This window comes from Microcaecilia unicolor, chromosome 12 (assembly GCF_901765095.1).
Source record: "Microcaecilia unicolor chromosome 12, aMicUni1.1, whole genome shotgun sequence".
NCBI classification, from domain to species: domain Eukaryota; kingdom Metazoa; phylum Chordata; class Amphibia; order Gymnophiona; family Siphonopidae; genus Microcaecilia; species Microcaecilia unicolor.
This window is the reverse complement of record NC_044042.1, coordinates 80,738,648-80,765,264: the sequence shown is the minus strand read 5'-3', so window position 1 is coordinate 80,765,264 and position 26,617 is coordinate 80,738,648. Positions and strand designations below refer to the sequence as shown.

Below are 26,617 nucleotides of genomic sequence, written 5' to 3'. Positions count from 1 at the left end.
ACCAAAGGTCCATCAAGCCCAGCATCCTGTTTCCAACAGTGGCCAATCCAGGTCACAAATACCTGGCAAGATCCCCAAAATGTACAAAACATTCTATACTGGTAATCCCAGAAATAGTGTATTCTCCCCAAGTTCATTTAATAATGGTCTATGGACTTTTTCTTTAGGAAGCTGTCCAAACCTTTTTTTTAAATTTTCTTTTTTTCAATTTTTTATCTATACAGTTTTATACAATTAAAGCCAATATCAACAGGTCAAATTTCACAGTTGATTGATAACTATGAACAGAAATTGCTAAGCAAGAGATAAACCCCACCCACCCACCCCCCCTACTCCCCCCCACCACTTAGTGTCTGTGCAGTTGGTCCTATACGCTCACGTTTGTGGATAACCAAGTGTTATAGAGGTCCCATATCTTCAGATGGTGAGCCAATTGTCCTTTGCGCAATGCGGTGAATCCAAACCTTTTTAAAACTCCGCTAAGCTAACTGCCTTTACCGCATTCTCTGGCAACGGATTCCAGAGTTTAATTACTCAATGAGGCTTCATCAGAAGTGAGTTTTATAGGGTCCTAAAGTTATAGCAACATTGAATCAGATATTCTTCTAAACCTTGGGGGTGTAGTCATACTGTTAAAGAACTGTGGTTGGGTGTTATTCATTTTTTTTATAACAAATACTTCCAGCAGTGATTATGATATTTGCATTACTGCTACTGTCACTTGGGCAAGTCACTTTATCTCTCGTTGCCTCAGTTACCACTCAGATTATAAGCTCTTCAGGAGTAAAGATATATTGTATCTGAATACTTACCACCACAGTACAGCATTGAATACATTGTTTGTCCTGTTTGTCTGTCCTAATTAGATTGTAAGCTCTGTCGAGCAGGGACTGTCTCTTCATGTTCAAGTGTACAGCGCTGCATACATCTAGTAGTGCTATAGAAATGATAAGTAGTAGTAGTAAGTAGTGCTGTAAAAATGATAAGTATTATTATTATATATGGAGCAATGTCAGAAAAGCATGGAATAAAATTATGCTGCTGTGTAGAAGTCTTGAGTTTGATTGTCAAACCCAATGGAAGCAGCTTCATAGCCTCCAAAGGAAGGGTGGCCCAGCTATTCCAAATCAGCAGCAATCAAGATCATTCCAGTGTTAAGCTCCACTGTGGGATTGTCTTTGAAATAATAGGGCTAGATCGGAGGAGAAGAACTGAGGGTGCCTTTGCATGAAGGCTCATAGTGTTCAACCCAATTAGGAAAAGTGGTAATTCAACTGAAAGCCTATGAAAGACAGTCCCTTTCCCTACCTACTAACTAAGGGCTTTTACAAAGCTGCGCTAACGATTCCTGCATGGCAAATGAGAGGAAGCCCATTCAATTCCTATGGGTTCCTCTCAATTGCTGCGCAGGAATCACTACCGTGGCTTTGTAAAAGAAGCCCTAAATAATAGAACAAAATAAATAAATAAATGCAAAATAAAAAAAATAAGAAGTAAATAAATGAAATCATAAATAAATAACCATAGACTGGAACTAGAAGTGTGCTTAGTCTGTCTTAATTTGAGTGCAGTAAGATCTGATTTAGGAGTGGAGTACATTAACTTTCCAACAAGTAAAAAAGGCATTCAATTTCAAAACTTTGGACCCTATCATGGCATATGATACTGTAGAAATAAGTCTTTTTTTCTAAGAACTCTGTTGACCACTTCTTTCATTCTCCTTTTTTGTTTCCCCAGCCTCAGCTGATAGATTTTGTTACGAGAAGCTGAACATTGAGGGAACAGAGAAAGGGAACTGTGGCGGAGATGGACAGAACTGGATCCAGTGCAATAAACAGTGAGTGAGTGTGGGTGTGACAGGTCTCTTGGTTTAGTGCTGGCCATATAGGGCCACTTCAGGCAAACACAGCATCAAGATATGATCATAACATGAACATGGATAGGGAAGGTGGGAGGAGGGGGAATCAACGCATCAGGAGAGTAGACTGGCAAATAGAGCATTTGTGCACATGTTAAGTTTAAGCCAAAGTTATGACTGACTGGGGAGTAAATGGCTTGTGGACCACACTTAGCCAGTCACTAGCATACACCTGCAAGTTTAAATGATTCTAAATAGCCTATATTTTAAATGCATATTTTATAGAATCTGTTTGTAATTTTGGAGAAAGCTGGAATAGTCATAGGCTATGTTCCTCCATCAGTCTTTCAAATGCACATGCACTACATCTTTTCCTATTGGGCTAATAAATTGTATCCCAATCCTGCACATTTTCTATTAAAGGTTTAATTTTTTTGTCGAATGATGTAAGGATTTGCCAGTTTCTCACATTTGCTGCTATTAAGGAGGATAATTTTGCTGTTTGATTGCCCATTTGTCAGGTACCTTAAATTTGCAACTAGAGCTTTACCCTTTGATAGCTGTGGATAGTTTGACTTTAGCAGAGCAAGATTATGGTTCTAAATGACTGTTGCATTGCTTATATTTATTATAAAATCAATACAAGGATTTTGTCCGTGACCTCTTTCTTAGTGCAGAGTTTGCTTTAAGAAAATATAGGCCTGGAAAGTGAAAGCTAAAATTGCTTTGCTGTTGATGTACCCAGTTTTTTGAAAAAAAAAAAAAAAAAAAAGTAAAACATACATACAGTTTGGTTGACATACTTTCTGTTCTTTCCTGATATGTTTCAGAGATGTCTTGTGTGGTTACCTCCTGTGTTCAAATATCACAGGCACACCAAAGATTGGTGACCTCAGTGGAGAAATAACCAGCATGACATTCTACCACCAAAGCAAATATGTGGACTGCAGGTACAGTAAACTTGTGTCATGTCTGTGCTCAATAGGGCAGATGCTAGCTGAATTTCTTTAGCGGTCTCACAATTTTATGAAAGTTTTTCAGCTTGTAAAGCATGTTCTACACGTGGAAAAAGGCTTTTATAAATTCCACAGCCATATACTCTGATATGCACATTAAAAAGATGGCAGTAAATGTGTTGCACATAGGCTAGTGATTCCCAAACCTGGTCCTGGAGGCACAGCAGCCAGTCAAGTTTTCAGGATATCCACGGTGAATATTCATGACAGATACTTGCATGCACTGCCTCCACTGCATGCAAATCTCTCTCATGAATATTCATTGTGGATACCCTGAAAACCTGACTGGCTAGGGTGCACCAGGACCAGGTTTGGGAACCACTGGGCATTCTTGGAAGCATAGTTTGGGTGGTTCAAAGATGGAACAGTGATGTACACACGTATCTTATAAAATATGCAAATGCATGCATACTTTGGAGCTGAATGCTGTTGGATATTTCTGGGTATCTAATTTATAAAAGGCACAGACATTGATGTTGCATATATATATATATATATATATATATACAGTGGGGGAAATAAGTATTTGATCCCTTGCTGATTTTGTAAGTTTGCCCACTGACAAAGACATGAGCAGCCCATAATTGAAGGGTAGGTTATTGGTAACAGTGAGAGATAGCACATCACAAATTAAATCCGGAAAATCACATTTTGGAAAGTATATGAATTTATTTGCATTCTGCAGAGGGAAATAAGTATTTGATCCCTCTGGCAAACAAGACCTAATACTTGGTGGCAAAACCCTTGTTGGCAAGCACAGCGGTCAGACGTCTTCTGTAGTTGATGATGAGGTTTGCACACATGTCAGGAGGAATTTTGGTCCACTCCTCTTTGCAGATCATCTCTAAATCATTAAGAGTTCTGGGCTGTCGCTTGGCAACTCGCAGCTTCAGCTCCCTCCATAAGTTTTCAATGGGATTAAGGTCTGGTGACTGGCTAGGCCACTCCATGACCCTAATGTGCTTCTTCCTGAGCCACTCCTTTGTTGCCTTGGCTGTATGTTTTGGGTCATTGTCGTGCTGGAAGACCCAGCCACGACCCATTTTTAAGGCCCTGGCGGAGGGAAGGAGGTTGTCACTCAGAATTGTACGGTACATGGCCCCATCCATTCTCCCATTGATGCGGTGAAGTAGTCCTGTGCCCTTAGCAGAGAAACACCCCCAAACATAACATTTCCACCTCCATGCTTGACAGTGGGGACGGTGTTCTTTGGGTCATAGGCAGCATTTCTCTTCCTCCAAACACGGCGAGTTGAGTTCATGCCAAAGAGCTCAATTTTTGTCTCATCTGACCACAGCACCTTCTCCCAATCACTCTCGGCATCATCCAGGTGTTCACTGGCAAACTTCAGACGGGCCGTCACATGTGCCTTCCGGAGCAGGGGGACCTTGCGGGCACTGCAGGATTGCAATCCGTTATGTCGTAATGTGTTACCAATGGTTTTCGTGGTGACAGTGGTCCCAGCTGCCTTGAGATCATTGACAAGTTCCCCCCTTGTAGTTGTAGGCTGATTTCTAACCTTCCTCATGATCAAGGATACCCCACGAGGTGAGATTTTGCGTGGAGCCCCAGATCTTTGTCGATTGACAGTCATTTTGTACTTCTTCCATTTTCTTACTATGGCACCAACAGTTGTCTCCTTCTCGCCCAGCGTCTTACTGATGGTTTTGTAGCCCATTCCAGCCTTGTGCAGGTGTATGATCTTGTCCCTGACATCCTTAGACAGCTCCTTGCTCTTGGCCATTTTGTAGAGGTTAGAGTCTGACTGATTCACTGAGTCTGTGGACAGGTGTCTTTCATACAGGTGACCATTGCCGATAGCTGTCTGTCATGCAGGTAACGAGTTGATTTGGAGCATCTACCTGGTCTGTAGGGGCCAGATCTCTTACTGGTTGGTGGGGGATCAAATACTTATTTCCCTCTGCAGAATGCAAATAAATTCATATACTTTCCACAATGTGATTTTCCGGATTTAATTTGTGATGTGCTATCTCTCACTGTTACCAATAACCTACCCTTCAATTATGGGCTGCTCATGTCTTTGTCAGTGGGCAAACTTACAAAATCAGCAAGGGATCAAATACTTATTTCCCCCACTGTATATATATGCAACATCAATGTTTAGTCTCCTTTCTTTTCAGCCTTATAAATCACCTTGTAAGACTAGCTCATGTCCCTGTATTGTATGAAGCTCTTTTAGTTTAAACACATATTAGGGAAAATTTTATAACAGGGTGCCTACTTTATCTTATATATATATATCTATATATATATATATAGATATATATATATATGGGATAAAGTAGGCACCCTATATATATGCATGCATACGTTGGAGCTGAATGCTGTTGGATATTTCTGGGTATCTAATTTATAAAAGGCACAGACATTGATGTTGTATGTATGTGTGTATATATATATATATATATATATATATATATATATATATATATATATGTTTCTCCGAGGACAAGCAGGCTGCTTGTTCTCACTGATGGGTGACGTCCACGGCAGCCCCTCCAATCGGAAACTTCACTAGCAAAGTCCTTTGCTAGCCCTCGCGCGCCCGCGCGCACCGCGCATGCGCGGCCGTCTTCCCGCCCGAAACCGGCTCGAGCCGGCCAGTCTTCTTTTGTCCGCACTCGGTACGGTCGTGTTTTCGCCGTGTCGAGCCCCGGAAAGTCGACCTCGCGCGTCCAATTTGTTTGAACGTGTTTTTTTCCTTCGGGAAAGCTTTGTCCTAGTCGGGAAGTGCTCCGGAAACCCCCCGCCGGGTTTCGTGTAAGTCCTCCCCGTACTTCCAGCTTTTTTGCCCCGGTAAGTTTTCTTTCGTCGTCGGGGTAGGCCTTTTTTCGGCCTCGGTCGAGATTTTTTCTCCCTCTAAATTTGGTGCTTCGAATTTCGCCATTTCGGCTTTTGATTTCGCCGGCGTGATTTTTCCGCCCATGACATCGAAGCCTTCCAGCGGCTTCAAGAAGTGCACCCAGTGCGCCCGGGTTATCTCGCTCACTGATCGACACTCGTCGTGTCTTCAGTGTCTGGGGGCCGAGCACCGCCCTCAGAACTGCAGTCTGTGTTCCCTGCTTCAAAGGCGGACTCAGGTAGCGAGACTAGCCCAGTGGAACGTGTTGTTCTCGGGCTCTTCGTCGGCATCGGCACCGGGATCTTCGAGTGCATCGACGTCGTCAGCGTCCAGACCAGCTTCCTCGGCCGCCCCTGCATCGAGTGCATCGAGGCATCGGGCCTCTGCATCGGCGCCGAGACATCGGATAGCTGCATCGACGTCGGTGGTACCAGGACCTCGTCTGCTGATGTCGTCGGACGGTGGTGCATCGGGTGGAGTGCAGGTGAGGGCTGTCCATTCCCCTGCTGGTGGCGGTGAGCCCTCGGGTGGGTCTCCGCCTACCCTGAGGGCTCCTGCGGTACAGCCCCCCCGAGATCGACCTTCTTCAGTCTCGGCCCCGAGGAAGCGACGGGTGGATTCGACGTCCTCCTCGTCGGTGCCGGGGAGCTCCGGTGACATGCTTCGGAAGAAATCGAAGAAGCATCGACACCGGTCTCCTCCCCGTGTCGGCACCGAGAGCTCTGGGTCGCCGAGGGATTCGGCACCCAGCAGGCATCGGCACCGAGAGGACCGCTCACCCTCTGTTCAGGAGGTGTCGATGCGCTCCGCTCTGGACAGCCCGGAACAGCCTCCACGCCCGGAACAGGTACTGACGTCGACGCCTGCATCGACCTCTCAGCCTTTCTCTGCAGCCGCTCTAAACGAGAGCCTCCGGGCCGTTCTCCCAGAGATTCTGGGAGAGCTGTTGCGCCCTACCCCTCCGGTACCGGCGGTGCTTGCGCCACCGGTACCGTCGAGCGTGGCGCCGGCTGGCCCATCGCCCAGGTTGAGGTCCCCGACGTCGGTACCGCGTGCGGTACCGACCGCGGCCACCTCCCAGGAAGGCTCCCCGACTACGTCGGCGGAGGGAGCTTCGCCGATGCGGGCGAGGGAGTCTACCTCTCGACGCCCCCATCGTGGACAGGGTTCCACGGAGTCGAGCAGGGCGAGGTTGCAGACACAGGTCCGTGAACTTGTGTCTGACACCGAGGGTGAGGCCTCGTGGGAGGAAGAGGAAGATCCCAGATATTTCTCTGACGAGGAGTCTGGGGGTCTTCCGTCTGATCCCACTCCCTCTCCTGAGAGACAGCTTTCTCCTCCCGAGAGTCTGTCTTTTGCCTCCTTTGTCCGGGAGATGTCTACGGCCATCCCCTTCCCGGTGGTTGTGGAGGACGAGCCCAGGGCTGAAATGTTTGAGCTCCTGGACTATCCTTCTCCACCTAAGGAAGCGTCCACTGTTCCCTTGCACCATGTCCTGAAGAAGACATTGCTTGCGAACTGGACCAAACCATTAACTAATCCCCACATTCCCAAGAAGATCGAGTCCCAGTACCGGATCCATGGGGACCCAGAGCTGATGCGCACTCAGTTGCCTCATGACTCTGGAGTTGTGGATTTGGCCCTAAAGAAGGCTAAGAGTTCTAGGGAACATGCTTCGGCGCCCCCGGGCAAGGACGCTAGAACCTTAGACTCCTTTGGGAGGAAGGCCTACCATTCCTCTATGCTCGTGTCCAAGATCCAGTCTTACCAGCTCTACACGAGCATACACATGCGGAATAATGTGCGGCAGTTGGCGGGCTTGGTTGATGCTCTTCCCCCTGAGCAAGCCAAGCCTTTTCAGGAGGTGGTCAGGCAGCTGAAGGCGTGCAGAAAATTCCTGGCCAGAGGAGTTTATGACACTTTTGATGTTGCGTCCAGGGCCGCTGCTCAAGGTGTGGTGATGCGCAGGCTCTCATGGCTGCGTGCCGCCGACCTGGAGAATAGAGTCCAGCAGCGGATTACGGACTTGCCTTGCCGTGCGGATAACATTTTTGGCGAAAAAGTCGAGCAGGTGGTAGAGTCTCTCCACCAGCGGGACACCGCATTCGACAAGTTCGCCCGCCGGCAGCCTTCAGCTTCTACCTCTACAGGTAGACGATTTTTCGGGGGAAGGAAGACTGTTCCCTATACTTCTGGCAAGCGTAGGTACAATCCTCCTTCCCGACAGCCTGCGGCCCAGGCTAAGCCCCAGCGCGCTCGCTCTCGTCAGCAGCGTGCGAATCAGCAAGGCCCCGCGGCTCCCCAGCAAAAGCAAGGGGCGAGCTTTTGACTGGCTCCAGCAGAGCATAGCCGACATCCAAGTGTCAGTGCCGGGCGACCTGCCTGTCGGAGGGAGGTTGAAAGCTTTTCACCAAAGGTGGCCTCTTATAACCTCCGATCAGTGGGTTCTCCAAATAGTCCGGCAAGGATACACCCTCAATTTGGCCTCTCAACCTCCAAATTGTCCACCGGGAGCTCAGTCCTACAGCTTCCAGCACAAGCAGGTACTTGCAGAGGAACTCTCCGCCCTTCTCAGCGCCAATGCGGTCGAGCCCGTGCCATCCGGGCAAGAAGGGCTGGGGTTCTATTCCAGGTACTTCCTTGTGGAAAAGAAAACAGGGGGGATGCGTCCCATCCTAGACCTAAGGGCCCTGAACAAATATCTCGTAAAAGAAAAGTTCAGGATGCTTTCCCTGGGCACCCTTCTCCCCATGATTCAGCAAAACGATTGGCTATGCTCTCTGGACTTGAAGGATGCCTACACACACATCCCGATACTGCCAGCTCACAGACAGTATCTGCGATTTCAGCTGGGCGCACGCCACTTCCAGTACTGTGTGCTACCCTTTGGGCTCGCCTCTGCGCCCAGGGTGTTCACAAAGTGCCTAGCTGTGGTAGCAGCGGCGCTTCGCAGGCTGGGGGTGCACGTGTTCCCATATCTCGACGATTGGCTGGTGAAGAACACATCCGAGGCAGGAGCCCTGCAGTCCATGCAGATGACTATTCGCCTCCTGGAGCTACTGGGGTTTGTGATAAATTACCCAAAGTCCCATCTTCTCCCAGTGCAGAAACTCGAATTCATCGGAGCCCTGCTGGATTCTCGGACGGCTCGCGCCTATCTCCCAGAGGCGAGGGCCAACAACTTGTTGTCCCTCGTCTCGCGGGTGCGAGCGTCCCAGCAGATCACAGCTCGGCAGATGTTGAGATTGCTGGGCCACATGGCCTCCACAGTTCATGTGACTCCCATGGCCCGCCTTCACATGAGATCTGCTCAATGGACCCTAGCCTCCCAGTGGTATCAGGCCGCCGGGGGTCTAGAGGACGTGATCCACCTGTCCACGAGTTTTCTCGAATCCCTGTATTGGTGGACGATTTGCTCCAATTTGACTCTGGGACGTCCCTTCCAAATTCCTCAGCCTCAAAAAGTGCTGACCACGGATGCGTCTCTCCTGGGATGGGGAGCTCATGTCGATGGGCTTCACACCCAAGGAAGGTGGTCCCTCCAAGAAAGCGATCTACAGATCAATCTTCTGGAGTTGCGAGCGATCTGGAACGCTCTGAAGGCTTTCAGAGATCGGCTGTCCCACCAAATTATCCAAATTCAGACAGACAATCAGGTTGCCATGTACTATGTCAACAAGCAGGGGGGCACCGGATCTCGCCCCCTGTGTCAGGAAGCCGTCAGCATGTGGCTCTGGGCTCGCCGTCAAGGCATGGTGCTCCAAGCCACATATCTGGCAGGCGTAAACAACAGTCTGGCCGACAGGTTGAGCAGGATTATGCAACCTCACGAGTGGTCGCTCAATTCCCGTGTGGTGCGACAGATCTTCCAGGCGTGGGGCACCCCCCTGGTGGATCTCTTCGCATCTCAAGTGAACCACAAGGTCCCTCAGTTCTGTTCCAGGCTTCAGGCCCACGGCAGACTGGCGTCGGATGCCTTCCTCCTGGATTGGGGGGAAGGTCTGCTGTATGCTTATCCTCCCATTCCTTTGGTGGGGAAGACTTTGTTGAAACTCAAGCAAGACCGAGGCACCATGATTCTGATTGCTCCCTTTTGGCCGCGTCAGATCTGGTTCCCTCTTCTTCTGGAGTTATCCTCCGAAGAACCGTGGAGATTGGAGTGTTTTCCGACCCTCATCACGCAGGACGAAGGGGCTCTGCTGCATCCCAACCTCCAGTCCCTGGCTCTCACGGCCTGGATGTTGAGGGCGTAGACTTTGCCTCTTTGGGTCTGCCAGAGGGTGTCTCCCGCATCTTGCTTGCTTCCAGGAAAGACTCCACTAAGAGAAGTTACTTCTTTCATTGGAGGAGGTTTGCCGTCTGGTGTGACAGCAAGGCCCTAGATCCTCGCTCTTGTCCTACACAGACCCTGCTTGAATACCTTCTCCACTTGTCTGAGTCTGGTCTGAAGACCAACTCCGTAAGGGTTCACCTTAGTGCAATCAGTGCATACCATTACCAAGTGGAAGGTAAGCCGATCTCAGGACAGCCTTTAGTTGTTCGCTTCATGAGAGGTTTGCTTTTGTCAAAGCCCCCTGTCAAGCCTCCTACAGTGTCATGGGATCTCAATGTCGTTCTCACCCAGCTGATGAAACCTCCTTTCGAGCCACTGAATTCCTGCCATCCGAAGTACTTGACCTGGAAGGTCATTTTCTTGGTGGCAGTTACCTCGGCTCGTAGAGTCAGTGAGCTTCAGGCCCTGGTAGCCCAGGCCCCTTACACCAAATTTCATCACAACAGAGTAGTCCTCCGCACTCACCCTAAGTTCCTGCCAAAGGTTGTGTCGGAGTTCCATCTGAACCAGTCAATTGTCTTGCCAACATTCTTTCCCCGTCCTCATTCCTGCCCTGCTGAACGTCAGCTGCACACATTGGACTGCAAGAGAGCATTGGCCTTCTATCTGGAGCGGACACAGCCCCACAGACAGTCCGCCCAATTGTTTGTTTCTTTTGATCCCAACAAGAGGGGAGTGGCTGTAGGGAAACGCACCATATCCAATTGGCTAGCAGATTGCATTTCCTTCACTTACGCCCAGGCTGGGCTGGCTCTTGAGGGTCATGTCACGGCTCATAATGTTAGAGCCATGGCAGCGTCGGTAGCCCACTTGAAGTCAGCCACCATGGAGGAAATTTGCAAAGCTGCGACGTGGTCATCTGTCCACACATTCACATCTCATTACTGCCTGCAGCAGGATACCCGACGTGACAGTCGGTTCGGGCAGTCAGTTCTTCAGAACCTGTTTGGGCTTTAGGATCCAACTCCACCCCCCGAGGGCCCTGTTTGTTCTGTTCCAGGCTACACTCTCAGTTAGTTGGTAAATTTTTTAGGTCAATCTCAGTTATGTCCTCGCCGTTGCGAGGCCCAATTGACCAATGTTGTTGTTTTGAGTGAGCCTGGGGGCTAGGGATACCCCATCAGTGAGAACAAGCAGCCTGCTTGTCCTCGGAGAAAGCGAATGCTACATACCTGTAGAAGGTATTCTCCGAGGACAGCAGGCTGATTGTTCTCACAAACCCGCCCGCCTCCCCTTTGGAGTTGTGTCTTCCCTTGAAGTGTATTGTCTTGCTACATACTGGACTGGCCGGCTCGAGCCGGTTTCGGGCGGGAAGACGGCCGCGCATGCGCGGTGCGCGCGGGCGCGCGAGGGCTAGCAAAGGACTTTGCTAGTGAAGTTTCCGATTGGAGGGGCTGCCGTGGACGTCACCCATCAGTGAGAACAATCAGCCTGCTGTCCTCGGAGAATACCTTCTACAGGTATGTAGCATTCGCTTTAAACTAAAAGAGCTTCATACAATACAGGGACATGAGCTAGTCTTACAAGGTGATTTATAAGGCTGAAAAGAAAGGAGACTAAATCAAAAGCATAGACAGGCACCCATTGCAGGTGGTAGGTATTAAATTACAAGGGCAGCATAATATAATGGGGCAGATATTCAATGCTGGGCTGCTTCCAGTGACTGGCATTGAATATGTGGGTGCTTTTTTGACTGGTTTAAATTTAACTGGCCAGTTAAATTTAAACTAGCCAAAGATATTCCTGCTATTTTGGTGGCCTAATTTTGCCACCAAACTTAGCTGGCGAGGTGCTGAATATCAGCAGATAGCCGGTTATATCTGAATATTGCCAGTTAGCTAAACGCTAACTGGAAATATTCAGCAGGAGATAACTGGCGATCTCCTGCTGAATATTGCTGGATAAGCACAGCAGAAGCTTGTTGATATTTGAGCACCAAAAATTGCCCCTAGTTATTGCTCTACTACTTCTGCACACCAGGGATCTAGGCAGAAGTACATTTTGGGGAGTGGGGGCTAGAGATAGACTGAGGGGGGCACACATTTTCCTCTCATTGATTCTCCCCTATCCCTCCCCCAATGGCGTTAAATCCTATCTTTGCTGGTGGGGATGCACAAGCCCAGCCAGCCGAGGTGGTCCACTGCCCGAGCCCCCTCCTGTGTTGCCTGGGCAGCAAAGAAGTCAGTGGTGTACTGCAGCCACTGATGCTAGCACTCCTGCGCCTGCTCAGTTCATGCTGCTGAACTGAGCATGCACGAGAGTGCCAGATTGGGCAGCTGAAGCCTGCTGGCAACTTCTTTGCTGCTCAGGCAATATGGGACGGGCCTCGGGCAGCAGACCGCTTTGGCTGTAGGGGCTTGTGCATCTCCCGCCAGCCACTCCATGGGTGCCGAAATTTTGGAGGAGGCCTGAGCCCAAAAATGAGGAGCCGAGGCCCCCTAGGCCCTTCCCCACCTCATGGCAACATCACTGCTGCACACAACTGCTTGGATTTTGTTAGCTCGAAGCCACAAGGTGCAGGAAGGAATTTGGCTGCAAGTCTTGTGAAACTGAAGACTGCAAGACTTGTACTGGATTTCCTTTCTGCATCACATGTGCAAAGGTAGTATAACTGGATTTCTGTAACAGCAGGCCTGGTGGGGAAGGAGGCACAGATTTATAGGTTGCAGCGAACACAAGAATCCATAGTTTCATTCCTATCAGATTTTTTAAAAAAGAAAAGCATATTGAAGAACTTTGAGAGAAAGAGAGAAGGTCCTTCCAGTGTGAGGGGGAAAAAAAAGTAAAGCTAGCAATCGAGTACGATTTATATTATAATAGACAGTGAAAACAGGCAGACTACATGAGGAATGGGAAAGAGACTAGTAAATTAATTATGAAAGTCACAACCTGAGAGAATAGTCTTAGAGTTGAGGTACTCAGGCACTCTTTTACTAAAATGCAATAAATTTTGCACTTACCACACGGTTAACACAGGGCTTGACAAAATCCTGGGTGCCAGGTCTCCATGGCACCTAGAAATTGCACAGGCCTATGTGACTGAAACCTGTGTTTGAACTTCAAGGTTTTGTGAGTAGGGAGCCCAACATTGTTCAAAAAAAGTAAAAAAAAAAAAAAAAACCCATGGTACAACACGGGTTTCAGTTACGCTGGCCCGGCAGCTGTGGAAAGAAGGAGGGATCTCTATGAGTCTGTGACCTATGGCTGGTACCAGGGCTGCAGCTACTTGGCCAAGTGTGTAGTCACAGAGGAGAGCCTTATGAACCCAGGTTCAGACCCCTTCAGCCTGAAAAGCCACATAATTATGGTGGGTAGTGGGTGAAGCTCGGTAGGAAGGCTAGTAATGCCTTTTAGAGGGGGCAGGGACGCGGCCTGCCTTACGCGCATGAAGAAGCTGAGGCTCCTTGCTATGTTCTTGTTTTAACTGTCGGCCTTTCTTCTGTTTTGCAGCTGAGAGGGCAGGGGAGGTGGGGGACCGAGTGTGAGATGTCAGACTACCAGAGAAGAGAGGAAGAAGAGGAGAGAGGGGTAGATGTGAAATGTTCGAGAAAAAAAGGGAAGGAAATATGCTGGACTGTGGAAGGTGGTGGTTGTGGTGGGTTGTGGGGAGAAGAAAGGAAATGCTGGACCGAGGAGGGTGAACAAGAAGATTGTCAACTACAGAGGGGGATGCTGGACTATGGGAGAACAGAAGGATCAGTTAATGCTGGGCTGGGGAGAGGGGGAGAAGACAAGAGGGAAAAGACAGACAGATGCTGGATTATGATGGTAAAAGAGAAAGCAGAGGAGATGGGGCAAAGTTGGGCTGTGAGAGTAGAGAAAGAAAGGGAGATGCTGGATTGGGAGAGATAGGAACCATGACGGAGAAGCCATGTGGGTTTGGCAAGCAGTGAATGAGAGGTGAATGGAAATAGAGCTGGAGAGGTAGTAAATGTGGTAGTTGGAGACTGGGTGAGGGTAAGAGACAGGAGAAAGTGAGTAGAGAGGGTGACCAATAGGGAAGGAGCTGTAGATGGAGAGGGGCAGAAGAAAATAGATGAGAGCTAGGTTACTGGTGAGTACAGAAGGTGGAAATGTGGTAATTCAGAAAGGATGAAAAAAAGACATAAGCTGGGGAAGGAGACGGGAAGGCTAGATAAAAGGCTAAGAATGAAGACTTGGGCTAGGAGGGAGGTGAGATGGAAAGCTGATAGGTAGCTGAAAAGGCAAAAGAGGGAGATTTAGAACTAGAAGGTGAGAGAAGGAAGCTGAATTTTGAGTGGATAGTGAGGCTTCAAAGAAAGAAATGGAGGACAAAGCTGAAAGAGGTTCAGTGTCAGAAACAGTAGGGGAGGAATGAAAGAAGTCAGGATGAGAGAGGAAAAATAGCAAATAGCAGATCTTGGAATGAGAGTTAGAAGAGAGTCAGAGGAAAGTAGAGAAGAAAGACAGGACCAACTCAAATGGAAAAATAAAATGCCCAGGCAACAAATGCAGAAACAAGTATTTCACTTTGAATGTATTAATTGGGGAATATGTTAGCTTTGGGAAATTTGCATTTCTGATGTCTTTCTATTTTGCTCAGTACAAGTGGAAATGCATTTCTGTTTCTTCAGTGATGCAGTACCTGCAGAGTCTGTGTGAGGTTTTCCAGTTGAATTTCTGCCTTCATATCGGTCACTAACTTATGGTTCAGTGTTCTGTATTTGCTGAGGGTCTGTCTGTTCACCTGTGTGACTGAGGTGTGGTATTCTTCTAGCAAGTGTTCCTGTGTAGGGATTTGTAGCCGTCTCATTTGTTCTGCTGCCCCAGTAAGAGGAGTATGGGTGTTTTAGGACCTGGTGTAATATTTGTAGTGTTGCCTTTTCTTAGGTAGGGTTCTTGGATTTTGAGTTCTAAAAACGTTAATGCTATTTTGGTAGACTGTTTTCTATACAGGTTCTAAGTACCTTTTGACAGGTTTGTATGTTACTTCAGAAAGCATCTGGCAGAAATGATATCACAGTTTTAATATTTATTGTACAATGAGGTGTAAGGGGACATGTCTTAACTTCATTGTTGGAGAAATGCAGTGAGTATATTACAGAACTAAGAGTTATAGGGTTTATATTGATATTTTGTCTCATTCAGAATAGATTCCAGTTTGCCCTCAGGTAGAAGAATCCATTGACTGATAGTTTTACTGGCTACCATTGACTGATAGTTTTACTGGGTAGCTGAAACTGGCTTGAGGTGTATCTCTATATATAAAAGGCACCACCAACGTTCTAAATGAAGCCTCCAGCCGGAAGTGTGAAGGGGGAGAGATATCCGGTTTCCCCATGAGTGTCTGCCCCGCCCTCGCTCTCTCTGTAACACAAACAGTGAAGGAAAACACAGCAAAGCATGAAATCAAATCGCTCTCTCTGTAACAGTGAAGGACTCAGAGGGGGGAGGGGAGAGAGGGCAGAAGCCCTCACTATCTCTGTAACACAGCACAGCAAGAAACTTAACACTGAAGGACTCGACTCCGAGGGGGGAGGGGACAGACAGCACAGGGGAAGGGAGAGAGGGCAGAGGGCAGGGACACACACACTCCCACATGCACACAGAAGAAAACCTTGCTAGCCCCTGTTTCATTTGCATCAGAAACGGGGCTTTTTTACTAGTTTATACATAAAATATTCTTAGAACCTTTTCTTTTGTGGTATTTCTTTATAGCTAATTTTAAATATGGGGAGAGGAGGGCTGCGATGTGCAGAAATGTCACTTTGGTTTGCCCCCTTTCTTGCCTTCCCAAATATTTCTGTCTAAAGACACCACCGCACGAGAGAGACTGGGTAAAGGCTGGATGGGGGACACAAGGGAGACTGGATGAAGACTAGAGGGTGGTATATGAGAACCTGGGGGGGGGTATGAGAGAGACTGGGAGAGGGGACTCAGACCTATCAAGGTATTGCTGTCACACAGCTGATAGCATGCTTTGGGAGGGGAAACTGGTGGCTTCTGCCAGTGTCTTGCCAAGTGCACCTTAAGGTACTGATTTACTAAAATGTCTTTGAAAGCAAATCAAAAGATGTATTAAGTTAGTCTAATAAGAAAGGTGGCATCTTATTTTCTTTTCAATGAAATCTCTATAAACCTGGAGGATGTAATGGTGCAATTTGACAAATTGAAGAGTAGGAAATCTCTTGGACAGGATGGTATTCACCCCAGAGTACTGATAGAATTGAAAAATGAACTTGCGGAACTATTGTTAATAATATGTAATTTATCTTTAAAATCAAGCATGGTACCAGAAGATTTGAGGGTGGCCAATGTAATGCCAATTTTAAAAAAAAGGTTCCAGAGGAGATCTGGGAAATTATAGAACAAAATTACAGAGCATATTTAAAAGCATGGATTAATGAGACAAAGCCAGCATGGATTTACTTAAGGGAAATCTTGCCTCACGAAGCTATTACATTTCTTTGAAGGGGTGGACAAACATATGGATAAAGGTGAGCCAGTCGATATTATGTATCTGGATTTTCAAAAGGCGTTTGACAAAGTACCTCATGAAAGACTAGAGTCATGGGATAGGAGGTAGTCCTAAGGAGGATTAAATACTGGTTAAAAGATAGAAAACAAAGAGTAGGGTTAAATGGTCAGTATTCTCAAAGGAGAAGGGTAGATAGTGAGGTTCCCCAGGGGTCTGTGCTAGGACCGCTGCTTTTTAACATATTTATAAATGATCTAGAGATGGGAGTAACTAGTGAGGTAATTAAACTTGCTGACAACACAAAGTTATTCAAAGTTGTTAAATCGCAAGAGGATTGTGAAAACTTACAAGAGGACCTTAAGAGACTGGGAGACTGGGCATTTAAATGGCAGATGATGTTTAATGTGAGCAAGTGCAAAGTGATGAATGTGGAAAAGAGGAACCCAAATTATAGCTACATAATGCAAGGTTCCACATTAGGAGTCACCGACCAGGAAAAGGATCTAGGCGTCAACATTGATGATACATTGAAACCCTCTGCTTAGTGTGCGGCGGTGGCTAAGAAAGAAAATAGAATGTTAGGTATTATAAGGAAAGGAATGGAAAACAAAAATGAGGACGTTATAATGCTTTTGTATCGCTCCATGGTGCAACTGCACCTCAAATGTTATGTGCGAATCTGGTCACCGCATCTCAAAAAAGATATAGAGGAATTAGAAAAGGTACACAGAAGGGCAACAAAAATTATAAAGGGGATGGGACGACTTCCCTATGAGGAAAGGCTAATGCGGCTAGAGCTCTTCAGCTTGGAGAAAAGATGGCTGAAATATGATAGAGGTCTATAACATAATGACTGGAGTGGAACGGGTAGGGTAGACGTGAATCGCTTGTTTACTCTTTTTTTTATCATTTATTGAATTTTATAGTGAAACTTACAATGCAGAACTAATCCCCAGTTTACTCTTTCCAAAAATACTAGGACTAGGGGGCATGTATTGAAGCTAGAAAGTATTAAATTTAAAACGAATCGGAGAAAATATTTCGTCACTCAACGTGTAATTAAACTATGGAATTTGTTGCCAGAGAATGTAGTAAAAGCAGTTAGCTTAGCGATGTTCAAAAAAGGCTTCCTAAAGGAAAAGTCCATAGATCATTATTAAAATGGACTTTGGGAAAATTCACTGCTTATTTCTAAAATAAACAATTGTGCCTGTGCTCTGTCGAGCATCAAAATATAACAAAATATTTAAACACACATGAATACAAGTGTATTGCTTCTTCAGCTTATTGAGAGTGGAGTAGTCTCATATATAACACACGATAAAGATTATTTGATTTTTCACCCAATGACTGGGTGTATTATCTGTGTGTATTGTCTAATCATTGACTTAACCTCCACCACCCTTTGCTAATCTTATATATGAAAATATATTTCTGTTTATCAATATGCTATCATCTAATTTTATGCAGCACTTAGCTTGAACAAATTGGTGCTCTTAAAACCCCGACAGGTCCCCGTTTCGTGGCTACTTTTTCAAGGGGGAGTCACCAGTTCTAAAACCAAAAACAAGATGCAGCACAAAGTTACTTACAAAATTGTTCTAAAAGGCATATTAGTTGTATAATTACTTGTATTCTAAATAAAAATGCTGGTGGCTTACCAAGTAACTGTCTCAAGTGCAACTGCAGCATTACTCTGTCTCTCTCAAAATGGCATCTTTTTGTTAATGCTCAGCCGTGCCAGCTGATTATGAAGCTAACTTCAAAATAAAAGTCCTTAACAAAGACTTCTAACAAAATAAAAGGCTTGTGCCCTGTCTGAGACTAGTGTGGAAAACTACCACTGTTGATATTCATCTTGTATGTCTCAAGCAAACACTCCTTAGTTGACCATTTGTTTGTGGCAAAAGTTTTAACATATCAAAAGATTTTTCTATATATTAGGAAATAGAGAAAATTGAAAAACATTGAAAAAAATTATGTTAAACTTAGTGCCTGTTGATAACTCTAGAACTGATATGGGTATGTTCAAAAACCAGTGTGTGTGTTTATTACGAACCATCCAACCAGAGGCAAGAACTGGATTGCTCACTTCTTATATCAAAAGGGGAATATTGTGTTAGAAAAAACAACTCCATTGTGTGTAAGTATTCAAACCCCTTGGTTCTATAGTATCCAATGTAAAGATCCAAAAGGTTTCACGCTGTAAAATTTTTCTGTTTAAATCACCTCCTCTAGTGGAGGGAATCACTTGTTCAATCACCATACATTTAAGGTCTTCGATGGTATGATTTTGCGATGTCCAATGTTGTACCATAGGTGCTCCAAAATTTTGTGCAGTAATTCGTGAACGGTGTTCAATCAGTCTCTCATGCAATGACCTCATTGATTTCCCAATGTAGTATTTGTCACATGGACATTTGATGTAGTAAATGATGCCCGTGGATCGGCATGTAGTTCTGCACTTTAATTTATAGCTCATGCCGTTACAGACGAAATCTGTCCCTTCAATGGTTGTGGGGCATGTTTTACAACGAGGTTTCATGCATTTAAAGTGGCCAAAGTTGCCTGCGTTGTCAATGGGAACCATAGGTAAAACCGCTGGACTTAAAATTTCTTTCAGATTTTTGGAACGTGAAAATGCCGTCCTGATGTTGTAATTTGTGAACACTGGGTGTGCTTTAATAATGTCCCAATGGCGGCGAATAATAGCAGCAGTAGCCTCTCCACCCGGAGTGTATCTTGTCACAAAAGTCATAATTTGTCCATCATGTTGTGTCCGTGGTGGAGATTGGAGCAGTAATTCTCTATTGTTGTACTTGGCTCTGGTGTAGGCTCTCTTGATGGTTTTATGTGGATAATTTCTCTGCAACAATTTAGAGCCAAAAGATTCAGAATGTGCCTTGTAATCGGCATCTGTAGTACAGATCCGCTTGAAGCGGAGAAACTGAGAAAATGGAAGACTTCGTTTTAATGCTTTGGGATGGCAACTACTGTATTCTAAAAAAGTGTTCCGGTCAGTGCTCTTAACAAATACATTGGTAATAAATTGCTTCTCTACAAGGAGAATCTCAACATCAAGGAAATGTATCTTGGATTCTGACCACGTTAAAGTAAATTGGATTCTGGCATGACATTGATTCAGCCAACTATGGAATGACTGTAATTGTTCGATACTACCATACAACACAATGAATATATCGTCGATGTAACGTTTCCATGTACCTAGCATGTCATTGTAAGGAGATCTAGCCAACCATTTATCTTCAAACTGGGCCATAAAAAGATTGGCTAGAGTGGGAGCGAATGTCGCTCCCATGGCCACCCCAGATTTTTGTTTGTATAACTCATCTTGAAAGCAGAAAAAATTACTGCATAATGCTATTTCTGCCAGTTTACACAAAAAATCAGTGGGGACTTGATGTGGACTGGGACGATTGTTTAAGGTTTCACCAATGACTTCTAACAATTCGTTTTGAGGAATCATAGTATATAGAGATTTTATGTCAAAGGTTGCCATAATAATATGTGTATCTGGTAACTGTATATCCTGCAATATATTGAGAAAGTGTGTAGTGTCCTTAATGTATGTAGGGGTTTTTTTTACCACGTCTTGAAGGAACGTATCTACATATTGGGACAAAGGTTCAAGCAGTGAGCCGCGGGAAGACATTATCGGTCTTCCTGGAGGGTTACTTATGTCTTTATGGACTTTCGGCAATGTGTAAAGAACTGGAACAATAGGGAACCGCCTGTTCAAATAATTGAACTCCTTCTTATTTAGAAATCCTGCTTCCTCTGCCCTTGTGGTTATTGCCAATATGTGTTCTTGGAGCTGTTTTGTGGGATCCTGATCTAGTTTAACGTACGATGTCGTATCGGCCAATTGTGAATGGATCTCAGTTATATATTGAGATCTGTCCAAAATTACAGTGGCCCCGCCTTTATCGGCCCGTTTAAATACAATATCAGTGTTTTTTCTCAACGATTTAAACAGAAAAATTTTACAGCGTGAAACCTTTTGGATCTTTACATTGGATACTATAGAACCAAGGGGTTTGAATACTTACACACAATGGAGTTGTTTTTTCTAACACAATATTCCCCTTTTGATATAAGAAGTGAGCAATCCAGTTCTTGCCTCTGGTTGGATGGTTCGTAATAAACACGCACACTGGTTTTTGAAGATACCCATATCAGTTCTAGAGTTATCAACAGGCACTAAGTTTAACATAATTTTTTTCAATGTTTTTCAATTTTCTCTATTTCCTAATATATAGAAAAATCTTTTGATATGTTAAAACTTTTGCCACAAACAAATGGTCAACTAAGGAGTGTTTGCTTGAGACATACAAGATGAATATCAACAGTGGTAGTTTTCCACACTAGTCTCAGACAGGGCACAAGCCTTTTATTTTGTTAGAAGTCTTTGTTAAGGACTTTTATTTTGAAGTTAGCTTCATAATCAGCTGGCACGGCTGAGCATTAACAAAAAGATGCCATTTTGAGAGAGACAGAGTAATGCTGCAGTTGCACTTGAGACAGTTACTTGGTAAGCCACCAGCATTTTTATTTAGAATACAAGTAATTATACAACTAATATGCCTTTTAGAACAATTTTGTAAGTAACTTTGTGCTGCATCTTGTTTTTGGTTTTAGAACTGGTGACTCCCCCTTGAAAAAGTAGCCACGAAACGGGGACCTGTCGGGGTTTTAAGAGCACCAACTTGTTCAAGCTAAGTGCTGCATAAAATTAGATGATAGCATATTGATAAACAGAAATATATTTTCATATATAAGATTAGCAAAGGGTGGTGGAGGTTAAGTCAATGATTAGACAATACACACAGATAATACACCCAGTCATTGGGTGAAAAATCAAATAATCTTTATCGTGTGTTATATATGAGACTACTCCACTCTCAATAAGCTGAAGAAGCAATACACTTGTATTCATGTGTGTTTAAATATTTTGTTATATTTCTAAAATAAGCAGCATAAAATGTATTGTACTGTTTTGGGATCTTGCCAGGTAGTTGTGACCTGGATTGGCCATTGTTGGAAACAGAATGCTGGGTCTGATGGACCTTTGGTCTGTACCAGTATGGCAATACTTATGTACTTCTATTTATTAACTTTAAAAGTGGACTAACATGGCTACCACACCATTTTGCCCAGGGACAAAGAATAAGAAAACAGCCTTAGTAAATTTGTTTCTGAAAGAGCTAATGCTGATCTGACAGGGGATTCCAGCCCATCTTTTCCTTCTTCCCCCCCCCCCCCCCACCCCCAAAGAAAATAACTGTGGACAATGTTGGAGGGTGGGGAAGGAGAAGCAAGAGAGGTCTCAGCTGCTGGCTCCTAAATTTTTGGGGTGGCACCTAGATTCAATGAAATTTTTCAAGGCCTGGATTAACACAAAAATTAGTGTTCGCAAAGGCTATGTGGTGTATGCAGGGGGGGCTACCCAGCATCTGCCCTGCATTTACTGCACGGGGCAGAAGGATACTGCAGAGGCACCATGTTACGTGTAGTCCCAGACCATGCTATCAGACACTGCATGTACCACAGTGCACGTTTCTGGACAAGGCACCTGATACAAATGGAAGATTCTTCTTACTAGGATAATGAATATGGAAGATTTCTTTACCAGGATATTTGTTTTTTTGTGAAATATGATTGAATCATATGGAGGTTTGTTCCGTGTATGATGATGAACTTGGTGGTCACGTATTTTTAGGTGATGTAGGCTTGAGCACATGTTTCTTTTTCCTCTATATGTTATATTTCCTTTATATATTGATATTGTTTATATTTTCTAGGTTTTTTGTATATTTTTGGCTTATTCTTAGACTAGTTTTTGAGATATATTTTTTGTCCAATTTAATTTGTGTCCCTGTTGGAAGGCCCATAACCCCTAAGGCAGGCCTTCTGATTCCCTCGTCTGCATCCCATCTGCTGCAAGCCAAGCCCCGCCATTGCCCCCACCCCAGAAACCCTGTCCCTCCATACCCAACCCTTCCCTCAGCACCTCCCTCAAAATGGTGCCTGCCCCCTAGTGGTAGCCTCATGGTAGTCCACTGCTCTGAAAACCCCACATTAGCTGCTTAGTTTAGCTTAGTAAAAGGGCCCCTCGGTTGGTTAAAGCTAAGATTAGAGCCTTGATGCTTTTGTTTAGTTCTCCTTGTAGCAGATTATTTCATGAGGCTAACAGTTCAAAAATTGTTACTCAGTGTTTTTGGGATATTCATCATCTTGCTACAAGCAACCAAACATTCTTCCCCAGTCTATATTTCTAGTAATATAGGATGAAGGTGAAAGGGGACAGACTCAAGAGTAACCTAAGGGAATACTTCTTCATGGAAAAGGTGGTGAATTTGTGGAACAGCCTCCCAGTGGAGGTGGTGGAGATGAAGACAGTATCTGAATTCAAGAAAGCTGGGGAGAAGTACATAGGATCTCTAAGGGAGAGAAAGGGATAGTAGAAGGGCAGACTGGATATGCCTTATGGTCTTTATCTACCTTCATTTATCTATGTTTCTATTTATTTCTCTATTGTCTCCATTTTTTTCCTTAGGGGAGGCCAAGTGCTATTAGTAGATGGCTCTAACCTTGGTTATGTAGATGATGGTACACCTTGTGGACCTAACATGATGTGTCTGAACCACAGATGTCTGCCAATGATCGCCTTTAATTTCAGCTCTTGTCCAAGCAGTTGGGATGGAAGAATCTGCTACAATCATGGTGTAGGTCCTCTGAGTAAAGATCTATATTATAAAAATGATGGGTGAGAGTAAGAGTTTGGGAATGATGCTTAAAAGCAGTTAGTTACTGGAGCTCTACAACTGCATTTATATGTTGTTCCTCAAGTTGAGCACAAAATAGTAGAAAGGTGGGTGATAAATCCTAAAATAATTAACCAAGAGAGTTACTAAACTTCTAGAAGTAACTGACGATAAGGGGGTTCTGTGTGGCCTTGGAGCCTGGGGATAGACATTACTATTGCTGGATAATTCTTCTGTATAGCCAATCAAAGGTCATCACAACCCAGGAAACAGGAAAGTTCAGAAGGCTTTTAGAGGAAATAAAACATTGTCAGGCTAGTCTGGTGGCTTAGTGGTAAAACCAAGTTACTTACCAGTAGCAGTGTTTGCTACAAACAGCAAGATACAAGCCCATACAGATGGGTCCATTATTTGATGGAGCCCACGTAGAAAATAGCTTCTGCAGCTCAGAAATCTTCTAGAAGATTTTAAGAAGCACACCATGCATGACCATTATTCTCCATCTGCCACTGTTGTGCAAAGGTGGATAAATCTGTGATGGCTTATATTCCATGGTCCATGGCAAACACCTATATGTTACTTGGTTTTCTCCAAGGACAAGCAGGGTATTTGTATTTATTTATTTATAACATTTGCTTAACCACCCTTAGTAACAAAACAGCAACATAGTTTACAATAAAAAAGAAAAGAAACAATACAAAGAAAAAGCTACAAATATCCCTTAACATTAGAGTTTACCTGCCATCTTTAGGGACAATTCTCCACATTAGAGATGTGCCAAAAATAATACTTTGAGAAGAAACCTATTTCCCTGATACAGTTGGATGAATGAAACGTAGCGCTATGTTGAACTAGGTTCGTGTGTAGTTTACATGCCTCAGACTAGAAAATCTACATGTTTTGAGATGTTTGCTTATACAGAATTTATGAACTTTAAGACGAGTCTTGAAGTAATTGGAATTGTGTGACATGTAAGGATATATGCAATTCATGATATTTTACAAAAAAATCTTTTTGAAAAAGGACTGATGATGAAAATTGGTGTTGGTATTTGAGTGTTCATTGAGAAACAATTTCTGGATTTACCCATCTTCTGATGGTCCATAAAAAAGTTTCAAGAGTAAATGTTGGGAAACTCTTATATATGTAGCTGATTATTATTGAATCTCCCTATCAGTCTTTATAGACCACATTTTTGGTTACTCCTTAACATTGTCATAACTTGTATGCCTTCTGAAAAAACATGAAAACAATATTCAGCCAGCAGCAGTCAGCATTTCTTTTACACGTTAGTGGCCGGTTGCTAAATTAGACCCCAATATTTAGTGCTGGGCCCAATCCACTGTAATCAAATCTCTCTCATGTATATTCATTACGGATATCCTGAAACCTGACGTGTTAGTGGCCATTGAGGACTGTGAGGGAAGACCAAGGTCATAATTCATTAGTGTGAAATCCATCTACATGGGCTCCCTAGCGCAGTTTGGACACATCTTTGATGAGAACAATTTGCATAAGTACATAAGTAGTGCCATACTGGGAAAGACCAAAGGTCCATCTAGCCCAGCATCCTGTCACCGACAGTGGCCAATCCAGGTCAAGGGCACCTGGCACGCTCCCCAAACATAAAAACATTCCAGACAAGTTATACCTAAAAATGCGGAATTTTTCCAAGTCCATTTAATAGCGGTCTATGGACTTGTCCTTTAGGAATCTATCTAACCCCTTTTTAAACTCCGTCAAGCTAACCGCCCGTACCACGTTCTCCGGCAACGAATTCCAGAGTCTAATTACACGTTGGGTGAAGAAAAATTTTCTCCGATTCGTTTTAAATTTACCACACTGTAGCTTCAACTCATGCCCTCTAGTCCTAGTATTTTTGGATAGCGTGAACAGTCGCTTCACATCCACCCGATCCATTCCACTCATTATTTTATACACTTCTATCATATCTCCCCTCAGCCGTCTCTTCTCCAAGCTAAAAAGCCCTAGCCTTCTCAGCCTCTCTTCATAGGAAAGTCGTCCCATCCCCACTATCATTTTCGTCGCCCTTCGCTGTACCTTTTCCAATTCTACTATATCTTTTTTGAGATACGGAGACCAGTACTGAACACAATACTCCAGGTGCGGTCGCACCATGGAGCGATACAACGGCATTATAACTGGAAGAATAATGCAATGAGCTTGCTATTCCTTTTGTCACATTGAATCAATATGAACACCAGGACAGGGAGTCTCTTAGAGGATTGGTGACACAGAATAAATGTCAGATCTTCTGAGTGATCTGAGTTTACTGTGTTCTTAAGGTCCATTGAGCCTGTCTCATACTGAGATTTGTCAAAGGAGGTTTGTGCACTTTTGATGCCATGTGGTCCAGTATCCTCAACATACCCAATTTTGTTGTTTGCTAATAATTTGTATTTCTCACATCATAGACATCAAAGTGGTAATTCCTTACCTGTCTAGAAGAGCCCATTTGAATTACAAGTGAGTTCACAGGCTTATCTGGGATAATTTACATTGAACTCTAATTACTCCAGCATCTGGATGTTTGTGCCCAGGGATCTTTGGTCTCCTTCATGAGATGTGCTCCTGACCACCAATCATCAAGATAGTAAAATACATGCACCCAGTTTCTGTACAGATACACTGCTACTACAGCAAGGTATTTTTTGAAGATCTGTTGAGCTGACAAGAGGCCAAAGGGCAGCACATGATATTGGTAATGGTGTTTCCCTATTACAAATAGATACATCCCAGTCACAGGACATTTCTTTTGGAGGTGTAAGAATCATTTAGGCCCTGAGAACATAACCAGTGTCGTCTTTGAAGAAAAGGAATGAGGGCACCCAGGGAAATCATCTTGAACTTTTCTTGAAGGAAATATTTGTTTAAGACCCTTAGATCTGGGATGGGACAGAATCATCATCCCCCCCCCCCCTGCTTTCTTTGTGATTAGTAAATACTATCTTTCCCCTGGTGAAATGGGTTTCAAGTTTTCAGTTTTATTAAAGATTTGCTACCCCGCTCAATCAAACATGTATCTTAGCAGCTCACAATTTAAATAGACAGAAGAAGAAAAGAGTCAGAAAAAAAAAAAAGAAAAGAATGACTTAATATGTCAAGAACCAAATACAGGTGACATGAGCAGAGGAGAAACTACAATACATGATAGGAAAGCGAGAGCGGGCACAGGGTCAAAAACACAAGGAAAGGGAAAAACATATTCAGACAGCTCCTCCAATTAGTGATCGAATGTGTCTAAGTATAAGTAGGTTTTTAGATTGTTTATAAACCAAGAAAGAGTGGAAGATGCTTTCAGG

General features: G+C 44.4%; 1 protein-coding gene across 5 annotated transcripts in view; it reads left to right on the top strand.

Moving 5' to 3' along the window:
- ADAM11 (ADAM metallopeptidase domain 11) overlaps positions 1-26,617 on the top strand; it is a 177,934-nt gene that overhangs the window by 126,882 nt on the left and 24,435 nt on the right. For all 5 annotated transcript variants that reach the window (XM_030221374.1, XM_030221370.1, XM_030221372.1 and 2 more), the window contains exons 21-23: positions 1,738-1,837; positions 2,689-2,808; positions 23,087-23,255. In XM_030221374.1, coding sequence (XP_030077234.1) covers positions 1,738-1,837; positions 2,689-2,808; positions 23,087-23,255 — 389 coding nt within the window. The remainder of the gene's footprint in view (positions 1-1,737; positions 1,838-2,688; positions 2,809-23,086; positions 23,256-26,617) is intronic.